Consider the following 14195-nt stretch of genomic DNA (forward strand, 5'->3'; position numbering starts at 1 on the left):
TATAAAAGGTCAATGCGTTTCTGGTCTCCTAACAGACCCTTGCATCTTTCATCCAGTACTGCCCTGACGTTTCTGGTTCCTGAGTCATGGGGAAAGCAAAAGAATTGTCAAAGGATCTGTGGGAAAACATAGTTGAACTGTATAAAACAAGAACGGGATATAAAAAGATATCCAAGGAATTAAGAATGCCAATCAGCAGTGTTCAAACTCTAATCAAGAAATGGAAAATGAGGGGTTCTGTTGAAACCAAACAAGAGTCAGGTAGACCAACTAAAATTTCAGCCACAACTGCCAAGAAAATTGTTTGGGATGCAAAGAAAAACCCACAAATAACTTCAGGTGAAATACAGAACTCTCTAAAAATATGTGCTATGGCTGTTTCAAGATGCACAATAAGGAGGCACTTGAAGAAAGATGGGCTACATGGTCAAGTTGCCAGAAAAAAGACATTACTACGCAAATGCCACAAATTATCCGGCTTACAATACACCAAACAGCACAGAGAAAAGCCTCAAACTTTCTGGCACAAAGTCATTTGGAGTGATGAGAACACAATTGAGCTTTTTGGCCACAACCATAAACAATACATTTGGAGAAGAGTCAACAAGGCCTATGATGAAAGGTACACCATTCCTACTGTGAAACACGGAGGCGGATTGCTGATGTTTTGGGTATGTGTGAGCTACAAGGGCACAGGAAATGTGGTCAAAATTGATGGCATGATGAATGCAGTATGTTATCAAAAAATCAGCCAGGAAGCTGCGCATGGGACGCACTTGGACATTCCAACATGATAATGATCCAAAACACAAGGCCAAGTCGACCTGTCATTGGCTACAGCAGAATAAAGTGAAGGTTCTGGAGTGGCCATCTCAGTCTCCTGATCTCAATATCATTGAGCCACTCTGGGGAGATCTCAAACATGCAGGTCATGCAAGACAGCCCAAGAATTTACAGGAACTGGAGGATTTTTGCCAGGAGGAATGGGCAGCTCTACCATCTGAAAAGATAAAGAGCCTCATCTGCATATAGTACAAAAGACTTCAAGATGTCATTGATGTTAAAGGGGGCAATACACAGTATTAAGAATGGTAAACCTTTGATCAGGGTCATTTGGGTAGTTTCAGTTGTGAATATGATTTAAAAAGAGTAAACACAGTTTATTGATAATAAATAGCTTCAGCCAAACACTAACCATTTGTAAAAGAAAACTTTTTGTGTTATCATTTATATTCTCTGAAAAATTGCCAAGAAATCAATTCTGCCAGGGTATGCACACTTATGAGCACAACTGTAATTGTGCCCGAGGGCAGTGGGATCATCAAAGGTGGAAAAAATGCTGCAAATTTACAGTATGTGCCTATTAACCTAAACTGTGCTTCAAACTCACAAGGCAAAGTCTGGTTCTTGCATTCTTCAGCTTTTCCCATTTTGGCAGTTGTTAAAATGTGATAAATCTACAGTTTTTTTTAAGTAGAATTCCCTCAGACAATGCATAGCTAAAATTACTTTGACATGATCAAACATAGCTGACAACCGATGGTTTCTGCCTTGTCGTTTTTGACCGAGCTTATTAAATGACTGCATAGTGGAAAATCACAGATCCTTCAACCTCTTTTCATCTTTAGACTCTGGAATTACTTCCAATACCTGTAAGAACTTCCAATACTGGTATTTTAGTTAGATCTAATAAATTTTAAAGTTTCAGTCCACCTAAAATGTCTTGGTAGAGTCTGCTGGCATCCTGCATTCTAGAAGTGCAAGTATATTCCTTTACTTTGGTCATATTTAAAGCGGAACTTCACTCAAAAGGGGAAGCTGTGCTCTTTTTCCTTAATGACCATCAGTGTAAGGGGTCTTCTCCCAATGGCTACCAATGTAAAAGGGTTCTTCTCCACTAGTCACCAATCTACAGGGGCCTTTCTCAATTAACCATCAATGTAAGGGAAGTCTTCATTGACAACTAATGTAAGACGACTCTTCATTGACCACCAATTTACAAGAACCCTTCTTAACTAGCCACTAATGTAAGGGAACTCTTCATTGACAACCAGTGTAAGATGACTCTTCACTGAACACCAATCTACAGGGGCCCTTCTAAACTAACCTCTAATGTAAGGGAAGTTTTCACTGACAGCTAATGTAAGATGACTCTTCATTGACCACCAATTTGCAGAAACCCTTCTGAACTAGTCGCCAATGTAAGGGGATTTTTTACTGACCACCAATTTCCAGAAACCCTTCTCAACAAGCCACCATTGTAAGGAAACTCTTCACTGATCACCAGTCTGCAGGAGCCCTTTTCAACTGTGTAAGGGGTAGAGCTGGATAAAATGAGAATCACAATTTTTTTTTTGCTTAGAATAAAGATCATGATTCTCGTGGCATAACATCATCTTTCACATTATACAAAAAAAATGGGCTAACTTTTTTTTTTTATTAATTAAAGTGTATTTTTTCCCCAAAAAATGTGTTTGAAAGACTGCTGTGCAAATTCTGTGTGACATAAAATATTGCAACGACTGCCATTTTATTGTCTAGGGTCTCTGCTAAAAAAAAAAAAAAAAAAAAAAAAAAAAAATATATATATATATATATATATATATATATTATGTATATGTGTATATATATATATATATATATATATATTATGTATATGTGTATATATATATATATATATATATATATATATATATATATTATGTATATGTGTATATATATATATATATATATATATATATATATATATATATATTATGTATATGTGTATATATATATATATATATATATATATATATATATATATATATATATATATATATATATATATATATATTATGTATATGTATATATATATATATATATATATATATATATATATATATATATATATATATATATATATATAAAATTATGTTTGGGGGTTCTAAGTAATTTTCTAGCAAAAAATACTGATTTCAACTTGTAAGCAACAAGTGTCAAAAATAGTTTAGCCTTTAAGTGGTTAAACTGGCCTCATTTACAGATCAAAGTTCTTCCCTTTGATCTCTAAAATAACTAAAAGATACTTTGTATCTCTTTTTATCTCTCAGCACTGAGGAATGCTGATAAACATTTGTCAGCTTTTTTTTTTCTTTTTTTTGACAGCTCGGCTCTGCACTGATTACACAGAATCACAGAAATGGCTGATTAGGATCGGGAGGGTTGATTCGAGATAGCGACTTTTTTAACGATTAATCATGCAGCTCTAGTAAGGGAATACTTTTCTGCTGCCTAATAATGGAAGGGGGCATTTTTCAACTGACCACCAGGGAACCAATACAATTTTCACTCTCGGGTTCCTTTTCTGACATTATTACTTTTATTTCATTGTTACTACTGAAAAAAAAATGTTATATAGAGTAGTTGACAAGTACACCACATTCAATTTTTTTCACCAGCTTAGTGTTCATGCTAATGTACCCTGAGCAAATATAGTATATATAGGTTCCTCCATGTTTAAAAAGTTGAGAGAGACTAATATAGATACTAGGTTACTGCACCATTTCAGTGCTGCTCTCTAGTGGACAAATGAATGTAAGTGGCCATAAAGGGGAGGGGCATGGCTTATCCTAGGGGAGGGGTTATCTGTGGCATTGGTAGGGAGGGATTCAAATGCTTTCTCAGGCAACTAACAGATACAATAAAAACGAAAGAAAAATATGAAGGATCCAAAGCCCAGAATTCTTCCTGTGTCACTACTATGTGTATATGTCATCATTTCGGGATTTACCATGGCTTGGAGAGACTCAATCTCAGTTTGAAGGGTTTTATATTGTTTCCTGGCTTCATTCAGATTGGCTCTTGCAGCCCTCAATTCTTCTTCATCCTTCTGCATCTTCTGCCTGGCCTCCTCCTCTTCCAGCTAGAGAGAAATCGAAATGACAGGTTCATAATGTAAATCATCTTACTGTACAATAGGTCAAGTAATAATACTCTATGTGACAGGAGGAATTGGACATTGACGGATGACAGGTATATTCTTACTCTCAGAGATCAGACATCGTTTGAAGTCTGCCAAGGTTTATCAGTTTATACAAATGCCATGACAAACATTCAAAATAGTATCTTCTATTTTCCAGGTCAGAAATCAGGGCCTTTTTTCAGAGAGCAAGGTGAATATTTTGTTTAGGGTGAAAATTGAATTCTATGACATAAAGTGACCTACCAGAAGCAGGACCAAAAAATGTGTGACAGGGCCCCAAAACAAATAATTAAGGGCAACTCCTCTAGTGTTACGAAACTAAATCATTTCATTGTGATCATATATGGTTTTCAAGCTATATTTTATTCAAGTGTATTTGCTATTGCTACCTGCATACATTCCTATCCAGCTAGACAGTTATGGACCACTATTCTGGGCCTCATCCCAGTCTGCTGTGGCTATAGTTACACCCTTGATCAAAATCTTCCAGGTTGGTATGAATGTTGGCAATTAGCTGGACAAACACCAGTCCATACACCTGATTTACCAGTACCTATCAGGGTGGACAGAACAAAGCAAAATACATTGCTGCTTTTGCATGGTCAGGCAGTGCCCTTGGGACTGTGATGTTCTGTTAAACTAGAAGTATAAAAGACCTTGAAAGGATCTTCAAAGAGTACTGAAATATCTATAACTACATTGATCAGAATGGATGTCAAAACTGGATAATGAATAAGCAAGAAAAGTATTGATGTCTCGATGTGCTGATTTTGACTAAGAGTTATAAGTATATTGTGGACAGCTAGGAAAGCATGGATCCTATACTCCTTTAGATCCTAAATACATCAATACAATACTTTTCCTCTTATGGATCCTTTAACAAATCCAAACCAACCTTTAACTAGAAGATCACGCAATGACTAAACTTAAGCGGTCTTATTTTGAACTTAATTTTGGCTGTATTTGACCACCTCCTGCGGTTTTCATTTTTTGTGATATAAACAAAAAAAGAGCGAAATTTTGAAAAAAAAACATTATTTTCTACTTTTTTGCTATAATAAATATCCCCCAAAAAATAAAAATAAACACATTTTTCCCTCAGTTTAGGCTGATGTATATTCTTCTACATATTTTTGGTAAAAAAAAAAAAAAAAAAAAAAAAGCAACAGGCCTATATTGATTGGTTTGCGCAAAAGTTATTGCGTCTACAAATTATGGGATAGATTTAGGGACTTTTATTTTTTATTGTTTGTACTAGTAATGGCGGCGATCTGCGATTTTTAGCAGGACTGCGACATTGCGGCAAACAAATCTGACCCCAAATTACACTTTTTGGGGACCAGTGACATTATTACATTGATCAGTGCTATAAAAAGGCACTGATCAATGTAAAAATTACACTGGCAGGGAAGGGGTTAACACTAAGGGCGATCAAGGGGCTAATTGTGTTCCCTATGTGTTTGTTCTAACTGTAGGGGGGGGGGGGTTCTGCCTGGAACATGACAGAGATCACTGTTCCGATGACTGGGAACAGTAGATCTCTATCATGTCATCTGTCAGAATGGGCATCAGCCTTGTTTACAAAGGCAGATCCCCATTCTGACTCTGTACTAGATGATTGCATCGAGCAGTGTGCAGCTGGCGCAAGAGCGCCCCCCCGCAGTGTGCCTGACATTTGGCGTCAGAATCTTAAAGTTGCGTTTAACCTCTTCCCACCCGCCGGCCGTCAAATTGCTGCTGGATGGCGTGGCTCTCATTCTGGGTGGACGTCATATGATGGCCCTCCAGAACGACCACTCTCGCGCGCCCATGGGGGCGCGCATCACGGCGATCGGTGGTGTGGTATGTCAGTCTGACACACCGCTCCACCAATCATTGTAAAGTGCCTCTGACGTAGGCTCTTTACCACGTGATCAGCCATGTCCAATCATAGCTGATCATGATGTAAACAGGAAGACCCGTTGATCGGCTTTTCCTCACTCGCATCTGACAGACACAAGTAGAGGAGAGACGATCGGCTGCTCTTCTGACAGGGGGGTCTGTGTTAATTGTTAATCAGTGCAGTGATGCCGGCAGGACTACCAAGGATTGCCACCACACTGGATCACCAGGTATGCCACCCTAGACCACCAGGGAAATGCCAATCAGTGCCCAAGCAACTGCCAATTAGTGCCCAAGCAGCTGCCAATCAGTGCCCATCCCCAATACCTGCCAGTGCCATCAGTGATGCCTATCAATGCCATCTATCAGTGCCACATATCGGTGCCCAACAGTGCCGCCTATCAGTGCCACCAATAAGTACCCGTCAGTGCAGCCTTTCAGTGCCCACCAGTGTCACCTATCAGTGCCCACCAGTGCCACCCATGAGTGCCTATCAGTGTCACCTCATCAATGCCACCTTATCAGTGCCCGTCAGTGCCGCTTTATCACTGCCCATCAGTGAAGGAGAAAACATACTTATTTACAAAATTTTATAACAGAAACCAAAGAAATTTTAGAATTTGTTTAGCAAAAAAATTCAAAACGCACAGGCGATCAAATACCACCAAAAGAAAGCTCTATTTTTAGGAACTAAATGATAGAAATGATATTTGGGTACAGTGTAGTATGACCGCACAATTGTCATTTAAACTGCGACAGTGCTGAAAGCTGAAAATGGGCTTGGGCAGGAAGGGGGAGTAAAGGCCTGGTATTGAAGTCGTTAAGGTGGTCAGATGAGACTAAAATGAAATTATCTGGCCTCAACACCAAACAATATGTCTGGTGGAAATCCATCCAAATAACACGATTCCTACAGTAAAGCATGGATGTGGTAATATCCTGTTGTGGGGGTGTTTTTTCTGCAGCAGAGACTGAAGCATTTGTCAGGATGGATGGGGCAAAATACTATCAAATTCTTAAAGGAAAATCTGCTGCCCTCTGCCAGAAAGATGTCAATGGGAAGAAGGTTTTACCTTCCAACATGACAATGACCCAAAGCACACAGCAAAAATTACCACACAGTGGTTAAAGGAGAAAAAGGTGAATGTCCTTGCATGGCCTAATCCAGTGGTCATCAACCCTGTCCTCAGAGCCCACTAACAGGCCAGGTTTTAAGTATTACCTTTGGGGAGATGCAGACTAGAATACTGCAATCACTGAGCAGCAAATGATATACTGTACTATATTATATATACCTGTAATGTATTTCAGTTATCTTGCAAACCTGGCCTGTTAGTTGGGCCCTGAGGATAGGGTTGTTGACACTGGCCTACTCAGAGCCCAGACTTAAACCTCATTGAAAATCTGTGGAATGACTTGAAGACTGCAGTCCACAAACGGTCACCATCAAATTTAACTGAACTTGAGCAGTTCTGCAAAGAAGAGTGGGCAAATATAGCAAAGTCTAGATGTGCAAAGTTAGTAGAGACATATCCCAACAGACTAAAGGCTGGAATTAAAGCAAAATGCAGGTCCAACAAAATACTGACAAAAAGGGGGGTGATCCTTTTTCCAACTCAGTGATTCTGTTTAGATTCTGTTCCTCTGTAAGATTTGAGTATCCCTTTATTACATGCATTTGTATAGCATCAGCAATTTACACAACATTTTACATATAGTGTATTCAGATCAGTCCCCACCCTTGAGGAGCTTACAATCTAAGGTCCCTGTCTCACATACACAATAGGGCAAATTATCTTATCAGCGTGTCTTTGGAGTGCAGGAGGAAACGGGAGTACCCAGAACTAGCCCACGGAAGCTCCATGCAGGTATTGTGCTAATTGGAATATAAACCAAGGAGCCTAGTGATGTAGCCTGCAAGACAGGTGTGCTAACCGCTAAGCCACCTTTGTGAGATCAATCACATGCTCCACAATATAAAATAAGCAAAAATCAATCAACCGTGACTTTTACGGGTTACCGTGAAGAAGACAACCTTCATTTTTACATTTTACAGGTCCCAGTATTCTCTGCATGTAACAAAACAAAGGCCACCTTGGTAAACAAGGACAACCTGGTCATAGATACTGTCCCAGGCCCACATCCCCATCAACCAAGACAAAAATAATAATATAAAACAAATAAAAATTAGACATTAAAATGATTGATTCAATTAAACTAAATTATTTAGTAAAACACGTAAATAAATCATGTAATTTTCAAATATGCCAATTCTAGCAGCATGAGATATGATATCCCAAGGTCATATATTCTCAAGGCTCAACTCATTAATTATAAAAAAAAAGATAATATAGTTATATGAGCGATTACAAGTTCTTAAAGCAAACCCGCTATTAAAATAAAAATCTACACCATCCACACCCGGCTGTGTTCCAGACACCCTCCAGGGCCTAATGCTAACCTCAGTCCTTGGTGTCCCCCTGGCTTAAAATATTGGTCCTTTCAATCACAGTGGAACACACAACACTCATAATCTTTTGTACATCAGAACTCAGCCTGCAAGATGGTAGGGCATCACTCCCAGCCATGAAGCCTCGGCCCACTGGTTACCAACCACTAATCTGGAGCATGCATATGGCCAGGGCTGTTGTTAGAAATCATGGGGCCCCGTACAGCCTACCTGACAGGGCCCCCCTTCTTTTTATTTTTTTACATTTTTAACAGCCCTGTTGGGGGGCTTTGATGAAATATCAGGGGTCTAAACAGACCCCTGATGTCTCACATTTGAGACAGAGCAAGGTACTGAGGACAGAGATTCCCCAGTCCCCTTTTCTGTGACCTCAGCTGCACTAGACAGTGAATGAATGGGAAGTGCTCTGAGGCTTCCTGTAGTAAACACAATCTACTATACTTCAGTGATGAATGGACACAGTGAGTGATCGGTACCAATCCCTCATTGTGTTTATTGTTTATTCAGGAAAGGAAGGGGCTGGTAAATAGAACATATTTACCCCCTCCCCCCCCGCTCTCCATCTTGAAACATTCCCCTGTGTGCCCTGCTGGTTGTAGAAGAGAGGAGGGAAGCTAGAAACGCTTTAGGGACGGGGGCACACAGGGAGACAACATGGGGGTAAGGACGCATATACCAATCCCTCACTGTGTTTATTGTTTATTCAGGAAAAGAAAGGGGCTGGTAAATGGAACATATCCCCCCCCCCCATCCTGAAACATTCCCCTGTGTGCCGTGCTGGTGGTAGTAGAGAGGAGGGAAGCCTCCTCTCTTCACAGGGAGACAACATGGGGGTAGGGACGCAGATACCATTCCCCCTGCAGTGCAGCCAGAGGAAGAAAAGGGAGGAGAAGCCAGCAGAGCTGCAGGGGATAGCCACAAGAGTTGTCAATAAGACACTACAATGTCCGCCTTTTGCACTGATGGGGCCTGGGCCCCGTACAGGAATGTTAGCTGTAATGCTTTATCAGCAGCCCTGCGCATAGTACCTCTCCTCTTGCATGAGGGCGCTGCTCCTGGGGCTTTCATTGTCCTGGCCCTGCTTGCAGCTAATCAGTCTCTGCTGATGGGCTGATAGGAGGGAAGAGCAGAATGTCAGAGGAATGACCCAATCAATGTTCTGCTGCTCATTCATTGTCCAATCGGCAAAGCGTGGGATGTGTCTGTAACCAAGCTGTGCTGCTGCTGCAGTGGAAATCAAGGATTAGGCTATGCTCTTGACCAAGGGTGCCATATCACTAAACTGTCTAAAAGAGGATTACAGGTAAAACTGTTCCAGTACATTTACTGGCCAGCACAATGGTTAAGGAAGACCATACATAATGCAATTTTCTATCCTTCAACCACGGGTTCAAGGAAAGTAAATTGCTTGATTCCCTCATCGACACAGTCAATAGTGATGAGGGAATCCCTCCCACAGTGCTTGTGTGTTCTACCGGCAGAATACAATGATCACTTCTGGTGGTTATAGCCTCCAGCAGTGATTGGGTGATAATAAAACGACAGGCTGGTTGTATTGACGTTGATCGATGGATCAACTTCAGTACAACCGGCCTGTCAACAGACAGATTGAAATTTGACCTATTCTTGCTGAACTGGCCAGATTTCGATCCAGGTATGGCCGGCTTTGGGGTTTAGCAGCACTACAGTCTATGGTTGGTAATGTAAGTAGTATAATACCTAAAGTACATGGAGTTTGCATGTTCTCCCCTGTGATTGTGTGGGTATCAAATAAGTATGCCAACTTCCTACTGCACAAAAACTTGATAAAGAGCCTAACCTTTCCTCCACTTAAAAAAAATGGCTGCCCATGTTGTTATAGATAATATAAATGTATATACTATAGAAAGTATGTAAAAATAAAATGAGTAAAAATTAACATCAGTTTCTTTTAAAGGAACTCTTTGCTAAGAAGATTTAAAAAAGGTGGTTGCTACTTATCTATCCATCTGCAAAATGCTAGTTGCCTGGCTGTCCCGCTGTCCTGCTTCAGTTGCTCCATGCTTCAGGCCAGAGATTTTAAAAGAACTGAAACAAAAGACAGCCAGGCATCTAGTGTTTTCAGAAGGACCAGAATCAGCAATGCAAGTGTCCTTTACAGGATCCAATGCATATGAATTATATATGTATTGGGGCAACTATAGTACGTTGAATTACAGTTGAAATAGATACATTAAAAACGGCTATGCAAGCCAATTCAGAAAAGATTATATTTTCAATGTCATTCATTTTTAAAAATGAGTCTTAGGCCTCTGCTTAATCTCCATCAGTAGATGAATATGAAAGTGGGACATTAATAAGGTTATATGGGTGATAATGCTATTGATCATAAATGTTGCAAAGCATGCTGGGTGCATCCTGCTGTGTAAGCATCACACACATCCATCTATACATTATAGTTCCAGTTTATCTGCAATGCTAGCGGTGCTCCCTCCCCAGCATTCCCTGCACTGAAGAAGCAAACTGCCTGCAATGACTGTGCATCCCTGTCCTAGAAGATGCTCGGCTATGGACACTTACCTGGCTCCTGGCTGACAGCTCGCAGGGGATGTGACTCCTGGCAATGAGAGCCTCATAGTGGCTTCTGATCTCATTGAGGAGCTGGGACAGTTCCATCCTGCTCCCATCCTCCTCCTTGGCAAAATGAATATCATCGATGGGATGAATTAACTGCTGCATAGCCTGGACTGCCTGCAGAGAGGGAATGAGGGGGGGGGGGGGGGGGAATAGAAGGAAAGAAGATAGATGGAAAATATAGAGGGGGAAACAGAAAGTATGAGAGAATAATAGAGAGAAGAGGTAGAATGAAAGGAAAAAGAATGGACAGGAGGATGGGAGAATGGATGTTACAAAGGGAAGAAGAGAGGGGGAAAAGGAAGGGAAGTTAGGGAAGGGAAGGAGGGATTAGGAGGGTAATATAAGGGATGAAAATAAGGGAAGGAAGGAAGGAGGGAAAGAAGGAGGGAAAGAAGGAAAGAAAGAAAGAAGGAAAGAAGAAAGGAAACAAGAGAAAGGAAGGATGGAGTAAGGGAGGGGTGGAAGAAAGGAACAGAAGAGAGGGAGAAAGGAAAGGGTAGAAAGGAATTTTAAGGGATGAAAATAAAGGGAAGGAGGGGAAGGAAAGAAAGAAAGAAAGAAAGGAGGGGAAGGAAGGAATGAAGTAGCGGAAGAAAGGAGGGGAAGCAAGGAAGGAAGAAAGGAGGGGAAGGAAGAAGGGGAAGGAGGGAAGGAAGGAGCAGAAGAATGGAGGGGTAGAAAAGAGGGGAAGAAAGAAAGGAAGGAAGAAGGGGAAGGAAGGAAGGAGCAGAATAATGGAAGGGAAGAAAAGAGAGGAAGAAAGAAGGGGAAGGAAGGAAGGAGCAGAAGAATGGAGGGGTAGAAAAGAGGGGAAGAAAGAAAGGAAGGAAGGAAGGAGCAGAATAATGGAAGGGAAGAAAAGAGGGGAAGAAAGGAAGGAAGGAAGGAGCAGAAGAATGGAGGGGAAGAAAGTAGAGGAAGGAAGGAGGAGAAGGAAGGAAGGAGCAGAAGAATGTTGGGGAAGAAAGGAGAGTAAGGAAGGAAGGAAGGAGCAGAAGAATGGAGGGGAAAAAAAGAGGGGAAGAAAGGAGGGAAAGGAAGGAATGAGTAAAGGAGGGAAAGAAGCAAGGGAATAGAGGAAAGGAAAGAGAAGAGACGAATAATTAGGGATAATATAATAGGGGGAAGGAAATAAAGAAAGGGAGAAAGAGAAGAAGGAAGTACAAGAGGAAAAGAATGAAGAAATGGAAGAGAGGGAGAGACAAAGGAAAGAGTATAATGGGTTTATTAGGAATGACAAGAAGAAAGGAAGGAAGGAAAAAAGATAAAAGGAAGGTAAGAAAGGGAAATAGGGAATGAGGGGGAAAAGAGAGAGAAAGAGTAGGAAAATAAAATGAAGGGAGGGAGGGAAGAAAGGGAAAGGAGGAGGGAAAGGGAAAGGAGGAAAAGCAAAAGAAAGGAGGAAGAAGAGAAAGAAAAAGAAGAAAGGAAAAAAGGGAGGGAGAAATGGAAGGAGAAAACACATTATTAATTATTTGTAATGGACAATGGCTCCATGTCAATGTATTCACCAAGTTCCAGAAAGACAATTCTAATTAGTTATAGTAGCTCACAAAAGTGAGTACAGCCCTCATATTTTTGTAAATATCCTATTATATCTTTTCATGTGATAACGCTGAAGAAACTACTCTTTTCTACAATGGAAAAGTAGTGAGTGCCCAGCTTGTATAACTCAACACACAGCCATTAATGTCTAAACTGCTGGCAACAAAAGTGAGTACACCCCTACGTGATAATGTCAAAATTAGGCCCAATTAGCCATTTTCCCTCCCCAGTGTCACTCGTTAGCGTTACAAGGTCTCAGTTATGTTAAATTTGGTGTCATCGCTCTCACTCTCTCACACTAGACACTGGAAGTTCAACATGACACCTAATGGCAAAGAACTCTCTGAAGATCTGAAAAAATGAATTGTTGTTCTATATAAAGATGGTCTAGGCTATAAGAAGATTGCCAAGAGCCTGAAACTGAGCTGCAGCACAGTGGCCAAGACCATACAGCGGTTTAACAGGACAGGTTCCACTCAGAACAGGCCTCGCCATGGTCGACTAAAGAAGTTGAGTGCACATGCTCAGCGTCATATCCAGAGGTTGTCTTTGGGAAACAGACATATGAGTGCTGCCAGCATTGCTGCAGAGGTTGAAGGTGTGGAGGGTCAGCTTTTTAGTGCTCAGACCATACGCCCGCACACGGCATCAAATTGGTCTGCATGGCTGTCATCCCAGAAGGAAGCCACTTCTAAAGATTATACACAAGAAAGCCCACAAACAGTTTTCTGAAGACAAGCAGACTAATGACATGGATTACTGGAACCATGTCCCGTGGTCTGATGAGACCAAGATAAACTTATTTGGTCCAGATGATGTCTAGCGGCAAACAGGTGATGAGTACAAAGACAAGTGCGTCTTGCCTACAGTCAAGCATGGTGGTGGGAGTGTCATGGTCTGGGGCTGCATGAGTGCTGCCAGCACTGGAGAGCTACAGTTCATTGAGGGAACCATGTGACATACTGAAGCAGAGCAAGATCCCCTCCCTTTGGAGACTGGGCTGCAGGACAGTATTCCAACATGATAACAACCTCAAACACACCTCCAAGACGACCACTGCCTTGCTAAAGAAGCTGAGGGTAAAGGTGATGGACTGGCCAAGCATGTCTCCAGACCTAAACCCTATTAAGCATCTGTGGGGCATCCTCATATGAAAGGTGGAGGAGCGCAAGGTCTCTAACATCCACCAGCTCTGTGATGGTGTCATGGAGGAGTGGAAGAGGAGTCCAGTGGCAACCTGTGAAGCTCTGGGGAACTCTATGCCCAAAAGGATTAAGGCAGTGCTGGAAAATAATGGTGGCCACACAAAATATTGACACTTTAGGCCCAATTTGGGCATTTTCACTTAGGGGTGTACTCACTTTTGTTGCCAGTGGTTCAGACATTAATGGTTGTGAGTTATTTTGAGGGGACAGCAAATTTACACTGTTATACAAGCTGTACACTCACTACTTTACATTGTAGCAAAGTGTCATTTGTTACATGAAAAGATATAAGAAAAAAATTTACAAAAATGTGAGGGGTGTACTCACTTTTGTGAGATACTGTATATAAATATGCACTTCTTGCCTTCTACAACTTTAGCAACCCATATTATACAAGTTGACCAATATGAATAAATTGCCCTTAGTTAACATTCATAGATATGTAAAGTCCTCATATCCTGACAGATTATTTCACCTCTTCATTATATACTGTAAACATGTTCTACAAAGCCTA

At 40.9% G+C, this 14195-nt stretch overlaps 1 protein-coding gene across 4 annotated transcripts in view; it reads right to left on the reverse strand.

Moving 5' to 3' along the window:
• KRT222 (keratin 222) overlaps window positions 1-14195 on the reverse strand; it is a 93673-nt gene that overhangs the window by 17940 nt on the left and 61538 nt on the right. For all 4 annotated transcript variants that reach the window (XM_077459863.1, XM_077459862.1, XM_077459865.1 and 1 more), the window contains exons 5-6: window positions 10875-11045; window positions 3773-3904 (exon numbers count right to left, since the gene is read on the reverse strand). In XM_077459863.1, the coding sequence (XP_077315989.1) occupies window positions 3773-3904; window positions 10875-11045 (303 nt within the window). The remainder of the gene's footprint in view (window positions 1-3772; window positions 3905-10874; window positions 11046-14195) is intronic.

This window comes from Lithobates pipiens, unplaced genomic scaffold (assembly GCF_037356315.1).
Source record: "Lithobates pipiens isolate NorthernLeopardFrog02 unplaced genomic scaffold, aLitPip1_a1.2 Scaffold_28, whole genome shotgun sequence".
Taxonomy (NCBI): Eukaryota; Metazoa; Chordata; class Amphibia; order Anura; family Ranidae; genus Lithobates; species Lithobates pipiens.